Here is a 17,213-nt window from a genome sequence, read left to right as displayed (position 1 = left end):
TGCAATCAACTGGTCGCCTCTATTGGACTGGGCCAACAAGTACTCCACTGCAATGCGCTCCCCTGCAATAATTTATACCACATTGTTAATGGGGAGAGGACACACACACTCACACACACACACACACACACACACACAAACAAACAAATACAGGAGAGAGAGAAATACTCCAATGCTCAGCATTTCCCTGTGAGATATCTTACCAGTGGGTTTTCCTGGAGGGGTAAATTCTGGCATCAAAGCCCGACCAAGGACCCGTTGGCTCATGCTGTTTAAATGAGACATTGTGCAGACATCAAATGTCCTGAGGGTTGAGGCCCCCACCACAGATACAGCTTCTTTTGCCCGGCTCATGTTCCACCTCGAGGCCCCCTCTAACATGTACATTTGTGTGTGCATGGCATTGCATCTCCATCCTAAGAATGAAAATGCACAGATTCAGTCAGCAATTATTTTAAACTGAGGACATACAAATTTAATGACACAGTTATAGAACAGTAACACATAATAATGAGACTGATAGTAAATTCCATGAAAACAAGCCAAATCCAGGTAGCACCCAGGGTTCTGTTGTTGACACAATAGCGATCTTTTCAACGTAAAAATCTACAAAACATACTGCAATTTAACATTGAGAATTTACCAGGAATGAAGGCACACTGGTGGCGGTGAAAACTCTCCAGCGAGGATGACCCCCTGCCACACCTAAGCACGTTTAGGACTTTGCCACCCTTCTGGAGTGTCCCCGTCTTTGTGTACAACTCTACATGTGGAGGGTCCTGGATGCACTCGAGGTGTTTTTGTTGCATCTCCCAGACATGGTGCATGCTGTCAGGGTTAACCAGGCGAAACCCTGTAGTGTCAGTTAGCTCCCACACTGATTCCAGCAGCCCTGAAATCATGGCCCGGATCTCCTCAGCCCTGCGTGTCCGCCGCCTACAGTGCTTCGCGAGTTCACCTGGGCTGATGCTGGCCATGAGCTGTGCCTCAGTGGGAGCCTTTCCACCATGGCTGCACTTCCACTCCCCTCTCTTGGCCGCCTTAAGTACTTTCACATCCTCCTGATCCCACTCAAAGATACAGGAGGAAAGTTTTGAACAAAAGGTACCATAGAGAGGGTGGTGCTCTGTAGTAAGGCCACAGTTGAATCTTCTCATAAAATGGAAGATATCTAGCCTTACAATAGACTTCCATGGCCGAAAAAGTTTTAACACTGCAGATGCACCTGTGGAGGAGAAAAAATAAAAAACATGCATTTGATTTAATTTCAAACATACTTTTCAGTCAATATAATTTATTAAAATTTTTAATACACTGGCTGTAATAATAATACTAATTACCATCACCAATAGGGAAAGGGGAACTTTTTTACACCACTATTAACTTTTATAAAATATATTGCAGTGCACATTTGATAAAGTAGTAATTTGAAAATCTCACCTGACTGACTGCAGCAATCCCGGTCAACATAGATGACCTCAGGCTCTGGCTCGCCAGCATTCTGGTAGCGTTTGACGACGCCCTGGCACAGCTCCTCCAGTCCTGCGCCTTCAGCTGTTGTCAGAACACTGTTCAGAACCTGGCCGAGCTCATTGCCAATGTTGGTCATCCATGCAGCTGTGTCCCCAATGCCACCAGCCAGCTTTTTGGTGATCTGAAAAACAAAAAGAAGGAAAAATAAAGACATTCTGACAAGCTTAATTATACATTTTCTTTGAATTGTTATGGTACATTACAATATATATAACACAAATGTATATAACACAACATTTGTCATCATGTTGAAATTCTTTCTGGCTGAAAATAAACCTCATGCTGAAACCTTCATGTATTGTACCTTCTTTGTAGAATCCATCTTCAGGATTCGGCCATAGGTGGAGGTAATCACCCCCTTCATCTCGTCCAAATGGCTGAGGATATCGTTGGAGTGGACAGTCTCAAACCACTGGGCGAGTGGAAGTGGCCTGAAGGGTGCGGGTGCAGAAAAGGCAGGTGCCGTTGCAGATTGGACCAGGGTAACCTTTCTCAAATGATGCTCACAATCAGAGAGGTACTGGATGGTGCGTCGTGCCCACTCCTCACTGTGGGCTTCCTCTACTGCTGACTGGAAGTAGGAGGAACTGTTACCACTGGTCCTTGGCCTGAGGAAAGTCACACATTTCCTGTCCAGGGCTAGCTGAGTGGTCAGCACCGCTGGAAACATGGTCCTGTGTGCCACATCCAGTTGTGAAAGGATGTCCTGGCTCCATGGGCATACTGGCAACTTGCATGCACTGCAGCGTGGATAGTCCCCACCCACAAGGTAATAGCGGCTATCCATGTCAATCACCTCCCTGACCTTTGGGTAAATTCCTGAATGGTGCATCTTCCGGCCACACTGTGGGCATTTAAGAGGAATGCCCCACATCCTCATTGGTGCCCACAAGAACATCCTCTGTCGGAAGTACCACCCGGGCTCAGGAGGACATGGCTTGGGCTGCATCGGTGGATAAAACCAGTTCACCTGGATCTTCTGCCTCAGCTGCCCTGTGGGCTCATACAGGCACTTGGCAATCCACACCCAATCTGCTGGCTGGAGGACTCTCTTGAACTGACTGGGAAGAAAGCTCTCCCAGTCAGTAATAGCCTGAGGCAGAGATGGTGTAGGCTGCAGTGAGGGTACTGGATGTGAGGATGGAGTGGACTGTGGAGATGGAGAGCGCCGTGGAGGTGGTGGTGAGGGTTTTGGAGCTGGAGAGTGGTGTGGGAATGGAGTGGGCCCTGGGGATGGAGACACTGGTACTGGCATTGGAGACGGCAAGTGCTGTGGAGGTGGAGGCAGCCGTGGAGATGGTGAGGGGCACGGAGATGGTGTGTGATTTTTTGAAGGGCTGACACGTGGAGCCAATAGAGCCCCATAATGGCTCGACTCAATGTGTTGGAGGAGTCCGACGGTTCCCTGGACCCTGACCCCACAGCTGTCACACCTCTCTTCAACGTGGTGGTCAGAGAGGTGCTCGGAGAACTTCTCTGCCTCCACAACCACACTACACAGAGAACACTTCACCCCATGTACTTCCTGTGATGTCCCTGTCTCCTCTGAGCTGCCGCCTGCCTTTACCTTAGGCCCTGACTCAATCAAGACCTTATCTGTTGACTGGGAGAAAATTAATATTAGGAACAAAAGAAGGTCATACTATTCATGTTAAATAATTACACCAATTACTCTGCAGAACTGTACTGAGAATATATTCTGAGAATATATCAGGGGTTGGTGCATAAAATAGTGTATTATATGATACAGGGACTTATCATGCCTTTGATATATTATATCATATACCTACCTTATGGAACCCACAAGTGCACACTATGTGCCTGCCAAACAGGTCCACCTTATTCCCCCTTTGCAGGGGACAGGCATCAATCCGCTCCAGGACCTCCTTCCATTTTCTGCTTCCAGGCCTTTTTCCTGTACTGAACTGGAAGGTGCCCTGGGCATACCTGAGGCAGATGTCGTTCCAATAAGCAGAGGATTTACCTGTTTTGGTCATATCTGAACAATATTGGGGAACAAATCAATGAGGTTAAATATGTGTTAATATAGCAACAGTAGAAAGGAGTTTATTGGAGTTTTATATTTATATATACATACATACATACATACATATACACACACACACACACACACACACACACACATATATATAAAGACTCACATTAAGTATACAAAAGCAGACATGTTGAGTGGTGAAATATGTGGCAGGTTAATAGTTTTCTGCAGTAAATATGTTCCTACTTACAAAAAATTGCAAATAGCTTTTTATGTATAATTATAAAAACTGTGTTTGTATATAAAGTAAGAAAGGGGAAAAAACTAGATATTTAATGAATACCTGGAATAGTAAAAGATTTAAATACATTCAGTAAAGAATCACTCAGCCATGACTGAAATAACATAGGGAATGAATACTTGGAATACTGAATGATGAAATGAAATTCTTGCAAAGATATAGAAAATAAAAACTTGTTATGAATCGAAGGCTTAACAAGCATCAGTTAGCGACACGTTAAATTAGCTTGCCTTGCTACGCAAGCGTAGAACGATCAGAATAATCTTTATTCCAAATCATGAATTAATGTTTGAACAAATAGGTTAACACTGATGTCACGGATTTGTATTGTGATAACGCTTACCTTGAATCTCCGGATAACAGATGTCCAGTGAGTTACAAACAGCTGGAATATCACGAAACTCATTCAGCCAATCAGCGGCGAGATTGGCATGTCAACTCGATTGCTGATTGGCTCTTTCCTCTTGGTAGGAATTGATTGGCTCCTTTGCCCCATCTGTTCGAAAGTTTCGGATTTGCGTTAGGACCTGTTCGGATTAATTTAGGAGGTGTTCGAACTTTCGTTCTGACTTTGTTAGGAAGTGTTGCGAACTTGTACGGAAGTATTCAAATGTGTTAGGAAGTGTTAGGAAGTGTTCAGCAGTCCGATCGCTGGAAGGTACGGCCATGACTACAGAAAAAAGTCACACACTCTGCCCTGTTTGTGTGCAACACTGCTGCCTGACCTGCTTGCAACCTAGCCAGCTCAGTCACCCAGCGTAGATTGCAAGCTAGCCCTGCAAGCAGATAAATCAGCTGTCCGAACCAGATGAAATCAGGCCGCCACGTCTCCTCATATGGAATGGGGTTTTTCAGTGCTGGCCCTGGGAAACCACGGCACTGCACATTTCGTAGGTCTGTCTTATTCTACTCACTCAGTTCACTTCATGAGCGCTCTTTCCTAACGAGTTGACCATCAGAATCAGGTGTGCCAAGCAAGGGAGACGCACAGGTCCACAGCGGAACGCCACTCTAGTAGATAGTCAGCAGCAGAGATGGACCGACATGATAGCATGCTGAGGCCGCCAAAAAGAAGAAGACCCTACACCCAAACAGGGACTTGAACCCTGGACCCTCAAATTAAAAGTCTGATGCTCTACCGACTGAGCTATCCAGGCTCTTGCGCAGTGAAAGCTGCTTACGTTTTATATCACAGCAGTTTTCACCACAAGCTGCCCAGAAGAAACTAATTTGCTACCCCCGCTACGGGATGAAAGCCACAAGCAATTGTGGCAGAGAGAGCGAAGGACAGATGCCTTAGAAAGCACAATTATCATGACAGAAAGCTAAAGTAACTCGCCGAACCACCCCCGTAGACAGCAGGGTTCAAACCTGCGCGGGGAAACCCCAATGGATTTCAAGTCCATCGCCTTAACCACTCGGCCACGACTACAGAAAAAAGTCACACACTCTGCCCTGTTTGTGTGCAACACTGCTGCCTGACCTGCTTGCAACCTAGCCAGCTCAGTCACCCAGCGTAGATTGCAAGCTAGCCCTGCAAGCAGATAAACAGCTGTCCGAACCAGATGAAATCAGTCTGCCACGTCTCCTCCTTTGGAATGGGGTTTTTTCAGTGCTGGCCCTGTGAAACCACGGCACTGCACATTTCGTAGGTCTGTCTTATTCTACTCACTCAGTTCACTTCATGAGCGCTCTTTCCGAACGAGCTGACAGAAATCATGACAGAAAGCTAAAGTAACTTGCCGAACCACCCCCGTAGTCGGCAGGGTTCGAACCTGCGCGGGAAACCCCAATGGATTTCTAGTCCATTGCCTTAACCACTCCTTATGACAGCTCATTTTCAATCTAATATAGGTATTTTTGTGTTTGTATGTTTGTGTTTGTTGTTTACGTTTGTATGTTTGTACAGAATGTTTGTATGTTTGTGTTTGTTGTTTACATTTGTATGTTTGTTTGTACAGTATGTTTGTGTTTCTTTGTATTTTTGTGTAAGTGTTTGTTTTTGCTTGTATGTTTGTGTTTGTGACCTGGTTTGTTTTATGTATGTTTGTGTACTTGTTTGAGTTTGGGGCTGTATATTTGTGTTTGTTTGTAATTTTTAGTTTGTATGTTTGTATGTTTGCATTTGTATGTTTGTGTTTGTTGTTTGCATTTGTATGTTTGTTTGTACAGTATGCTTATGTTTGTATGTTTGTGTTTGTGTCCTAGTTTTTTTGTTTTGTATGTTTATGTACTTGTTTGAGTTTGGGGTGTATATTTGTGTTTGTTTGTAAGTTTTTGTTTGTATGTTTGTTTGTACAGTATGTTTGCATTTGTATTTTTGTGTCTGTTGTTTATGTTTGTATGTTTGTTTGTACATTATGTTTGTGTTTGTATGTTTGTTTGTACAGTATGTTTGTTTTTGTTTGTTTGTGTGAGTATTTGTTTTGCGTGTATGTTTGTGTTTTTGACCTAGTTTGTTTGTTTGCATGTTTGTGTACTTGATTTCGTTTGGGTGTATATTTGTGTTTGTTTGTAAGTTTTAGTCTGTATGTTCATGTTTGTTTGTATGTTCATGTTCTCTGTGTTTACGTTTGTGTGTGTGTGTGTTTGTGATTGTATGTTTGCGTTTGTGTACTTGTTTGCATTTGCAATGTATGTTTGTGTTGAGGCTTGAAAAATCGAGGTGTGAATAAAAATAATGTTTTATTGTAACTTAAATAAACTAAATTAACTCAAATTAAACAACATTTTCCTATAGCATAGACTGTCTTGTTAAAAACAATCAGCCCCTACCCTCCACCCCCACCCCCCCGACCTGATCCTGTTTATTTCACTTTGTTGTTATTGCCTTTTCTCTATGTATATAAGATCATCCTGAACTGCTGTTAAAACACAACCACCATATCAAGCCTATATGATTAACATTCCTGTTTTTTTACTTGAAAATTATTATCTTCAAGAACTTTACCTAACAATCGGTCAGATGCCCCTATGTAAATTCTCCAGATGTTTGTCGTTAAAAAGGTTCAACAGGACACACATCCTCTGACTGGTCAGTGAACTTTTGGCTAAACTTTGGCAATCCCACCTGATTATGTGGTGTTCCAGGATGTGTTCAGCAAGCAGGCAGCCACCCACTTACCACCTCACAGGCCATGGGACTGTGCCATCGACCTGCTGCCTGATGCTAAACTCCCTAAGGGTCGAATCTATCCACTATCCATCCCGGAGCGCAAGGCTATGGAGGATTACATCAAGGAGGCCCTCAAGCAAGGATTCATCCAACCATCCAGCTCACCGACTGCCTCCGGCTTCTTCTTCATGGGCAAGAAGGACGGGGGCTTGAGCCCTTGCATTGATTATAGAGCAGTGGGCATAGCGGTCAGCACTGAGACTGGGACTATTAACCGCATAATGGATAACATCACGGAGAAGCTCACGGCTTTGCAAAGGCAAATGGATCGATTTGGAGACCAGAATGGACTAAGAGAGTAGTCGTGTAAATTGGAATGCGGCTACTCACCCCAAGACCAAACAATCCCAATCTTATCCGCTTTCGGCTCCCCTCAACCAGCACTGGCCTCAGCCAAGGCCGCTGTTGGAACAACAACTCCCCGGAAGAGCACTGCAGTGAGACGCTCTTGCGTTCCTCCCCCCACTTCCACAGACACCTGCTGATTGTTGACTGTCTGGGACCTGATCAAGGCTGTCTCCATGGCAACTTGCTGTCTATCGCTATTACAATCCTCCAGACTGAGGCACCTAGATTTGATGCCAGGAGTAGCGACTCTCCAGGCCTACACATACAAGAACTTTTACATACATACACACACACACACACACACACACACACACACACACACACACACACATGCACATATATAAAGATATGCCATATCATGTGTCCAGTCTACCATTCACAGCCATGAACTGGTGCCCGACCTCTCACTTTTAACCTGTCTTTCCTATGTCCTCAGATATCCCAACAACGATCTCCTGTGACATACCTAAGCTGACTCTCTGTGTTTATCTCCAGAGCTCTGGAACTTATCCTTTCAATAACACCTTGTCACATTACCACTTGTAAATAAACTGTTCACTTGCACTAAACTCTCAGTCTCAATAGTGGTTTGTGACAGATAAAGCATGCTAGAAGTTAAGATTGACAAAAATAAAAGACCGATTAAAGGAATTAGATGTCACGCCCGGCTTTGTTGTGCTGGGTGTGCTGACTCCACCATGGACAGAATATGTTTGGGCCGTCTCTCTCCCCCCAATCTGAAGGGGGAGCTGTCTGTTTTCGGTCCATCTGACAGTAGCTGATTGGCGGGTCTGTTTAAAAATATCTCCTGCCAGTTGTTCTCGCGTTGCTCTGGGCTGCATGTCTCTGCTTTGCTCTGGCCTCCAGGCTGGTGGCAGCACCATCCTACTCTTTTTTGCATTGCACATAGTTTACACTTTACTGATCTGCACTACACTTTTGATTAGTTTTCTCTTGCTTCTCAATTACTGACTTAGTACATTTATTGATTCAAATTATGATTTCATTGTATAATTTAATGTTTTAATATATTATTTTGGATTTAACTTAACAAGCTGTGTGGTCTTCCCTATGTCATGCTACTGTGAGCCAGGTAGTCGTGACATAGACTACTAAATTAAGCGTGAATAACTAAATAAAATTTTTGTGTAATGTTGTAAAAGTTTAGATGTTGTACGTCTATTTTAACTGATAACAAGTCTTACGACAAGAAAATCAAAGAGAAATACTGATTTTATTATGCAGTATACATTTGCTTTCATTCCAGTTAAATATTTGTATGCACATACGTGTGTTTTAACTGATATAGAGAATCAGAATCAGAAAGAGCTTTATTGCCAAGTATGCTTGTGCATACAAGGAATTTGTTTTAGCTTCCAGTACACAGAGACAACAACACACAGTCAAAAAAAAAAACCTTTTGCAAATAAATAAGTGTATAAACAATTGTGCTATAAATGATAATGGAATAGGATTGAGTAAGATGCACGGATGTACTAGGATGGAGGGGTAACAAATAAATATAAGGATACTGCACATTTTTATTGCATAAATGGGGAACATTTAACTGTTCATGAGGTAGATTGCCTGGGGGAAGAAACTGTTCTTGTGCCTGACTGTCCTGGTATTTGCAGCTCTGAAGCGCCGGCCAGATGGCAAAAATTCAAAGATGGGGTAACTTGGATGTGAGGAATCCAGAGTGATTTTCTGAGCCCTCTTACTCACTCTGGATGTATACAGTTCTTGAAGGGTAGCCAGGGGAGTACCAATAATCCTTTCAGCAGTCCGAACCATTCTCTGTAGTCTTCTGATGTCTGATTTTGTAGCTGAACCAAACCAGCCACGTAATTGAAGTGCACAGTACAGAGTCAATGACAGCTGAGTAGAACTGTTTCTGCAGCTCCTGTGGCAGGTTAAACTTCCTCAGCTGGCGAAGGAAGTACAACCTTTTTGGGCCTTTTTCACAATGGAGTCAATGTGATTGTCCCACTTCAGGTCCTGAGAGATGGTGGTTCCCAGGAATCTGAATGACTCCACTGCAGCCACAGTGCTGTACATAATGATGAGCGGGGGGAGTGCAGGGGGGTTTCTTCTGAAGTCCACGATCATCTCCACTGTTTTGAGCGTGTTCAGCTCCAGGTTGTTAAGACTGCACCAGACAGCCAGCTGCTTAACTTCTTGTCTGTAAGCAGACTCATCACCATCCTGAATGAGGCAGATGATTGTGGTGTCATCTGCAAACTTCAGGAGCTTGACAAAAGGTTCTTTAAAAGTGCAGTCGTTGGTGTACAGCGAGAAGAGTAGTGGGGAGAGAACACATCCCTGAGGGGCACCAGTGTTGGTGGAGTGGCTGTTTGACATGAATTTCCCCAATCTCACTAGCTGTTGCCTATCTGTCAAAAAAAGCTGGTGATCCACTGACAGATAGAGCTAGGAACAGAGAGCTGGGTCAGTTTGGTCTGGAGGGCTGTTGGGATGATGGTGTTGAAAGCCGAACTAAAAGTCCACAAAATGGATCCTCACATAAGTCCCTGTTTTGTCCAGATGTTGCAGGATGAAGTGCAATCCCATGTTGATTGCATCATCCACAGACCCTGTTTGCTCGGTAAGCAAACTGCAGGGGTCCAGTAAGGGTCCAGTGATGTCTTTCAGATAAGCCAGAACCAGTTTTTCAAACGACTTCATGACGACAGATGTTAGAGCCATGGGTCTGTAGTCATTAAGTCCTGTAATCTTGGGTTTCTTTGGAATGGGGATGATGGTGGAGCGTTTGAAGCAGGAAGGCACTTCACACAACTCCAGAGATCTGTCGAAGATCTGTGAAAAGATGGGGGCCAGCTGGTCAGCACAGGTTTTCAAAACAGGCTGGGTGTAACGCCATCTGGGCCTGGTGCTTTTCTTCTTTTGTTCTTCCTGAAGACCTGGTGCACATCATCTTCACAGATTTGAAGAGCAGGAGTTGTGGAGAGGGGGATTGCAGGAGGTGTTAAAGGTCGTGTAGAGAGATGGTCAGAATGGTGTTGAAAGCCGAACTAAAGTCCACAAAAAGGATCCTCACATAAGTCCCTGTTTTGTCCAGATGTTGCACGATGAAGTGCAATCCCATGTTGATTGCATCATCCACGGACCTGTTTGCTCGGTAAGCAAACTGCAGGGGGTCCAGTAAGGGTCCAGTGATGTCTTTCAGATAAGCCAGAACCAGTTTTTCAAACGACTTCATGACGAACGGATGTTAGAGTCATGGGTCTGTAGTCATTAAGTCCTGTAATCTTGGGTTTCTTTGGAATGGGGATGATGGTGGAGCGTTTGAAGCAGGAAGGCACTTCACACAACTCCAGAGATCTGTTGAAGATCTGTGAAAAGATGGGGGGCCAGCTGGTCAGCACAGGTTTTCAAACAGGCTGGTGTAACGCCATCTGGGCCTGGTGCTTTTCTTCTTCTTTTGTTCTTCCTGAAGACCTGGTGCACATCATCTTCACAGATTTGAAGAGCAGGAGTTGTGGAGAGGGGGATTGCAGGAGGTGTTAAAGGTCGTGTAGAGAGATGGTCAGAATGGGTGTTGGGGGTTTCAAATCTACAATAAAACTCATTCAGGTCGTTAGCAAGTCATCGATTAGCCTCAGTGCAGGGGGATGGTTTCTTGTAGTTAATGATGGCTCTCAGTCCTCTCCACACTGAAGTTAAGTAGTTAGAAGTAAACTGGTCTTCCAACTTTTTAGCGTAGGTCTTTTTAGCCACTCTAATCTCTTTGTTCAGTGTGTTCCTGGCCTGATTGTACAAGACTCTGTCCCCAATTTCTGTAGGCATCCTCTTTGGCCTGACGGACATGTCTGAGTTTTGCTGTAAACCATGGCTTATCATTGTTGAATGTTAAATAAGTCCTGGTAGGAAAGGCATATATCCACAGTCCTTACCACATAGATGTCACAGTCTCTTTGAGTTCGTCCAGATCAGTGGTAGCAGCTTCAAAAACACTCCAATCTGTGAGGTCAAAACAAGCTTGTAAATCCTGCTCTGTTTCACTGGTCCATCTCTTCACAGTCCTTACTACAGGTTTAGCAGATTTAAGTTTCTGCTTGTAGTCGGTATAAGATGAACCAGACAGTGATCAGACAGCCCCAAAGCTGCTCGTGGAACAGAGTGATATGCATCCTTCATTGTGGTGTGTAACTGTGATCCAAGATGTTACTGTCTTCTGGTGGGACATGTAACATGCTGTCTGTATTTTGGCAGTCCACAGGAGAGATTCCCTTTATAGACCCCAAGAATGATTAAAACAGAGTCTGGGTGTTGCTGTTCTGTCTCCGTGATCTGATCAGCGAGTTTCTGTAAAGCCAGGCTTACGTGCGCTTGCAGAGGAATGTAAACACTCACCAGAAATAAACGAGTGAAACTCCCGCGGCGAATAGAACGGCTTGCAGTTGACAAAGAGCACTTCTAGATCTGAGCAGCACATCTTCTTTAACACAGTTACATCGGTACACCACCGTTCATTGATGTAAAAGCATGTCCCACCGCCGCACGATTACCCTGTTGATTCTGCATCGCGATCTGCTTTAAACAGCTGAAAGTCTGGTAGATGGAGCGGGTTGTCCGGTATGGCGTCATTCAGCCAGGTTTCCGTGAAACACAGAGCAGCAGAGTGTGAGAAATCCTTATTTGTCTGAAAGAGCAGAAGGAGTTCGGTCCGTTTTGTTGGGTAGAGAGTGGAGATTTTGCCGGATGGATGATAGGGCAAGGAAGAACTTCCTGAGTCTGACAAGCGCTCCCTCTCCCGCTCGCTTTCCCTGTGTGTGCACGTCCTGTAGCATTTGATCAGCACCCGCTGCTCCTCCGATAACCAACGTTCAGTAAAATGTCTGAATAATTGAAATCAGGTAAAAGATCTTGTGGTGTGTTCTGCCGAATGTTCAGCAGTTCTTCCCTGGTGAAACTCATCGTGTTTGTTAAACAAAAAACAGGAAAAACGAACAAAAACAGTACAAACACTGGAGAGCCAAGCACTGAAAATCAGCCCCGTGTGCGGCGCCATTGAGAGCTAATGGGCATGCTAGAAGTTAAGATTGACAAAAATAAAAGACTGATTAAAGGAATTAGACTACATAATTAAGTTTGAATAACTAAACTAAAATAAAACAAACCAAACAGCAGTTTTTTACCTGTGGCTTACAGGTGATTGTTTAGAAAAACTTGTATAGGCTATCCTAATTTTAAAGTAAAAAATGCCGGTCTAATGTTAAAAAAAGATAGAATGTTTTCATCAATTGAGAAATGATGTTTACCAACTAATCAAAACATTACTTCAACCCCCATAACTAACATCTAAAACTATGTTTTCTCCCTCCATTAACATTTTCTACCATCGTGTCAGGTTTTGACCGGAGCACTCCCTGAGCTAATACTTTTTCTACCATCGTGTCAAAACACTAGCTTTTTAAAATTGTAGCTAATGGTAGAGTTCAACATATTTTCTTTTGTTTAACTTTTTATACCATCGTGTCAAAACACTAGCTATTTAAAATCGTAGCTAATGGTAGAGTTCAACATAGATTTTGACAAGTATTTTATGCTGGTGTTTTAACACGACCATGTCTGATGCATTTTCTTTTAGATCACCGTAAAATATGCTGTTCTTTTTTCTTTTGTTTAAATTTTCTACCATTGTGACAAAACAGCTAACTTTTCTAAAATTTGTAATGATAGACTACAACATAGATTTTGACAAGTTTAGATCAAGGTAAGATAATCAACAACATTTTTTTTTTAATAAGATCCGGTCAAATTTTTTAGCAAAAACGCCTAAAAAAAAGACATACCCAAAGTAAATTGCACATTGTTTCTTGAACCATTTTGGAGTATATGCATGGTTTTGGTATATTTTTGAAAGTGACACTCTAAGGTTTCTTCCTAAATAGTCAGAAATCACTGTAAGACTTACTGATATTGAGTAATATAATTTGGAACACAGTAAAAAAGGGGGAAAAAAACATTCCGCCTACATTTTATTTATAAATAGATGCCTGCAGATGACTATTGTTGGGAGCTATTAGCTGGAAAACACAATGGGATCAAAGCATGAAGCCTTACCAAGCAAAATTTACCCAATTTTTTAACAGTACCTTAGAAAATTTTGTGTATTACACATGTTTATAATAAGTTTATGTCTAGGCGCCTCCCCCAAAAAAGGCCACTTGGAGACTCCAAATAGCCCTTTGTAACCATTGACACATAAAAGGCAGTAATTTTTGAATGCTTCAACTTACAGTCATAATTTTTGGTCTCTAATGAAAGGTTACACTCAGGGCTATTCTATTTCCTTATCCAGATTCACTGTCAATCATTTTTTTTTTTTTTCAATTCTTGACACTAAACTTTGTGCAAATAAAGAGACAAAACAAGTGCTATGTTTTTTTTATTTATTTATATATATAATAACTAATAATATAAATATAATATATTATATATATATATAATATATATAATATATATATATATATTAAACCACACTAATGTATTACACTATATAACCTATTTACAAAAAAAAAAAGTAGTTATAAAAAAAACCATAAGTTACAAGTTATTGGCAACATGCCACTCATTATAACAATCACGACTTGGCAAAAAGCACAAAGGCACATCACAAGAAGAGCACTTCACAGGTGTCTTTGCATGGCAATGTCTGCACCTCAGACGACCTGTGGTGCGGTGGTCTCCACTTATATGTACAGGCCTTGTGATGTGCTCTGTGGTGGAGTGGGTGATGGAGGCGATGGAGCAGCTCTTCAACAAGAGTCTCTCTCTGAATGCCTTCTGGTGCATTGGTACCTGTCTTTTTACCTTTAGTGATAACCTTGTAAAGAAGGAAGGCATTCACAATGGCAATGTCCATGAAGTACCACTTCTGGGTCTTGTAGATGACTTTGTAATAGCTGATCAGGGCATCAGAGAGATCCACTCCACCCATGCACCTGTATGGACAGAACAAAACAACACATTGAGCCACATTTTATTTTATTTTCAAATACGAATAAAAAGATGGTTGATTATATAACACCTACCGGTTGTACTCTTTCACTGCTGGTGGAACAGAGATGTCCCACAACACCCAATGCCCATCCTCATCTTTGACTCTCCTCTGAATGGTATCCCCAGTATGGGCTGTGTGGATTGTTGAACATAAACACATCTCTTGTGTCTCTCTCCCACTGGCTCCCAGGTCTTCATCTGATTCAGTGTCAGGTGATTGTCTGTGATAAAAAAAAAAAAAATAATTTTACAAAACATTTACATCTTTTCTGTATTCTACTTTTTTTTTTCCCCCATGCTCACACATAAATAAACAGAAACATGCAATCAAACAATTAGACATTTACAACCGGTGCATGAGTATACATGCCAACACACACCACACACACACACACACCACACACACACACACACAACAAACAAACAAAGGCATGGATACATGCTCACACAAAAAACACGGTCGACAGGCATGGGACGCATCTCCCAAACGCACCCACAAACAAAGGGATGGATACACGCGCTAACCCAAAACACCGTCGAAAGCGTGACGTTTCAAACACACACACACACAACACAGCACACACAAACACATGGCAACGCATGGTATACATGCTCACACTAACAAAAACGCACTGTCATAATAGGCATGACGCATCTCCAAACGCACACAAAACACAAAGGGATGAATACACAGCGCTAACAAAACATTGTCGAAAGCGTGACGCCTCAAACACACAAACAAAACCAGGATAACATCGAATCCTGGCCCCGTCGTGCATACATGCGCGCCACCAAAATCCAAACGTTTTGTATGAGCGAATAAAACCGTGAACCAACAACAACGGACACGGTCTCACCACACACCTCAGTACATACAGTAAATGTTATCAAATATAAATGAAACACTTACTTGTCGAGAGTGACGTCCTCCCCCGTCCCAAAACCAGATCCTCCCTCTATGGAGTCACCAGATGAGACTGCGCTCTTCGTCACTAATGTCATCTTTCCGACTCATCACTGTCACGCCGAGTGCATTGTTCCACAACTTCTTCGAGTGAAAAGTTTGTCTTCGTCGTTCTCTTCGCCATTTCTCTCTTCGTCAAACTTTCTCCAAGCTCAAAACTCCCTGAGAAACGGTCCACTATATGAGTGACTTATGCACCCGCCCCATGGCGCATGACGCACGAGCTCGTGTCTCACTTTGCGCACGGAGCTATGTGTTGATAGTTTGATCCCCCCGACTAAAAATGCATATTAATCTTTTTCAGAATTTTCATTGGCTATCAGAAACGACCGTCATTTTCCAAACTCTGATGCAATAGGCTCGATCTATTGTCCATCAAAGAGAGGCTGACCCAACAGTCCACGTTGAAGGTGAACGCTTATTGGCTATAACTGTCCATAAAACACCTCATAGAAGCAGCTATTGGGCTCAAGAGAGGTGTCTATCAAAAGGGCAGAGTTTCAGCGGCCATTTTAAGACCCATTGTTTTCGTGATCTCTGCAGGCAACACAAGTTTACAACGTGAGGAAACACAGATGTATTGATTGCTCTATCTATCGGCTAATCTGAAATGATACTACTTCAGTCTGTGGATGTTTATCAACATATCATTTGCTATGGACTAATATTTCACTGAATTGGATAGTCTGGACCCTTTCCAGTGTAACTACAAAACAGGACGACAACAAACACCGTTTTTTTTTTGGAATGTAATGGATTTTTGGACAAACTAAAGGGATTATAGGTGATTTCCTCAGTTTCTGTTTTCTTTTTTTGTTTTTTTTTCCGGTTGTTGTTCCTGGTCCAGACAAAAGACACTGATTGTACCCTCTGCTTTGTTAATGGGTTTTCTTAAATAGTTTAGTATCATTCGAATCGCAAGAATCTCAGCTTTCCAAAAATATATAACACGTATCACTTTTTTTTTTTTTTTTTTTTTCACACTAATTTACGAAGGTAACCTCAAAGCACTGCTTTCCCGCGGGCGTTACGCTGGAATTTTAATAACAGGATATTTATAGCATTCTAGACATAGTAACTTATATTACCTATATTTCCCAAAATGATCTGTAAGTATCCAAATTATCGATGTATGAATTTACTATCCTTACGTTTACATTTATAAACAAATGCCTTTTTAATTGTTTGAAAATTGTAGTTCAGTGGGCATTTTTGTTAAGGACAGATATCAAGAGATGTAGACAAAACTTTACAGAGTTCAGTTCCAGATCCACCCTCCACACCAGACCTCTTCCTCCGTCATATGGATTGCTGTCTACGGGCATAGCTTTGGTGGATGCAGATATTACTCAGGGACATGAACACTTGAATATTGCAGAATACATAGAAGTAAGAATTAACTTAAGATTTAAGAATTTAAAATCTTAACTTAGAATTTAAATGTTATTGCTTAAACATTATATATATTATATATATTATATATATATATTGATATATATATACACAGTACGGAAAGTATTCAGACTCCCTTAAATTTTTCACACTTCTTTGTTATATTACAAGCCATTTGCTAAAAATCATTTAAGTTCATTTTTTTTTATTTTTTTTTCCTTTTTTTTTTTCCCCCTTTCTTTCACCCTCATTAATGTACACACAGCACCCCATATTGACAGAAAAACACAGAATTGTTGACATTTTTGCACATTTATTAAAAAAGAAAAACTGAATTATCACCACATGGTCCTAAGAATATTCAGACCCTTTGCTCAGTATTTAGTAGAAGAAGCACCCCTGTTTGATCAAATACAGCCATGAGTCTTTTTGGGAAAGATCACCAAGTTTTTTCACCACCCTGGATTTGGGGATCCTC

General features: G+C 42.2%; 1 protein-coding gene and 2 non-coding genes across 3 annotated transcripts in view; all 3 read right to left on the bottom strand.

Moving 5' to 3' along the window:
- Positions 1-4,933, bottom strand: part of LOC109105445 — a 7,089-nt gene extending 2,156 nt beyond the window's left edge. The window contains exons 1-6 of the mRNA XM_042777249.1: positions 3,324-4,933; positions 1,838-3,136; positions 1,441-1,654; positions 644-1,225; positions 204-416; positions 1-62 (exon numbers count right to left, since the gene is read on the bottom strand). The exon at positions 1-62 is cut by the window's left edge and continues 231 nt beyond it. Of these exons, the coding sequence (XP_042633183.1) occupies positions 1-62; positions 204-416; positions 644-1,225; positions 1,441-1,654; positions 1,838-3,136; positions 3,324-3,530 (2,577 nt within the window). The 5' untranslated portion in view covers positions 3,531-4,933. The remainder of the gene's footprint in view (positions 63-203; positions 417-643; positions 1,226-1,440; positions 1,655-1,837; positions 3,137-3,323) is intronic.
- Positions 4,915-4,987, bottom strand: trnak-uuu. The gene has a single exon. It is a non-coding gene; the product is annotated as a tRNA-Lys (tRNA).
- Positions 4,988-5,180: 193 nt separating this feature from the next.
- On the bottom strand, positions 5,181-5,262 carry trnas-uga. Its single transcript has one exon. It is a non-coding gene; the product is annotated as a tRNA-Ser (tRNA).
- Between the last annotated feature and the right edge of the window lie 11,951 nt (positions 5,263-17,213).

This window comes from Cyprinus carpio, chromosome A20 (genome assembly GCF_018340385.1).
Source record: "Cyprinus carpio isolate SPL01 chromosome A20, ASM1834038v1, whole genome shotgun sequence".
NCBI lineage: Eukaryota > Metazoa > Chordata > Actinopteri > Cypriniformes > Cyprinidae > Cyprinus > Cyprinus carpio.
The sequence above is the reverse complement of the archived record's forward strand: the minus strand, read 5'-3'. Positions and strand labels throughout refer to the sequence as shown.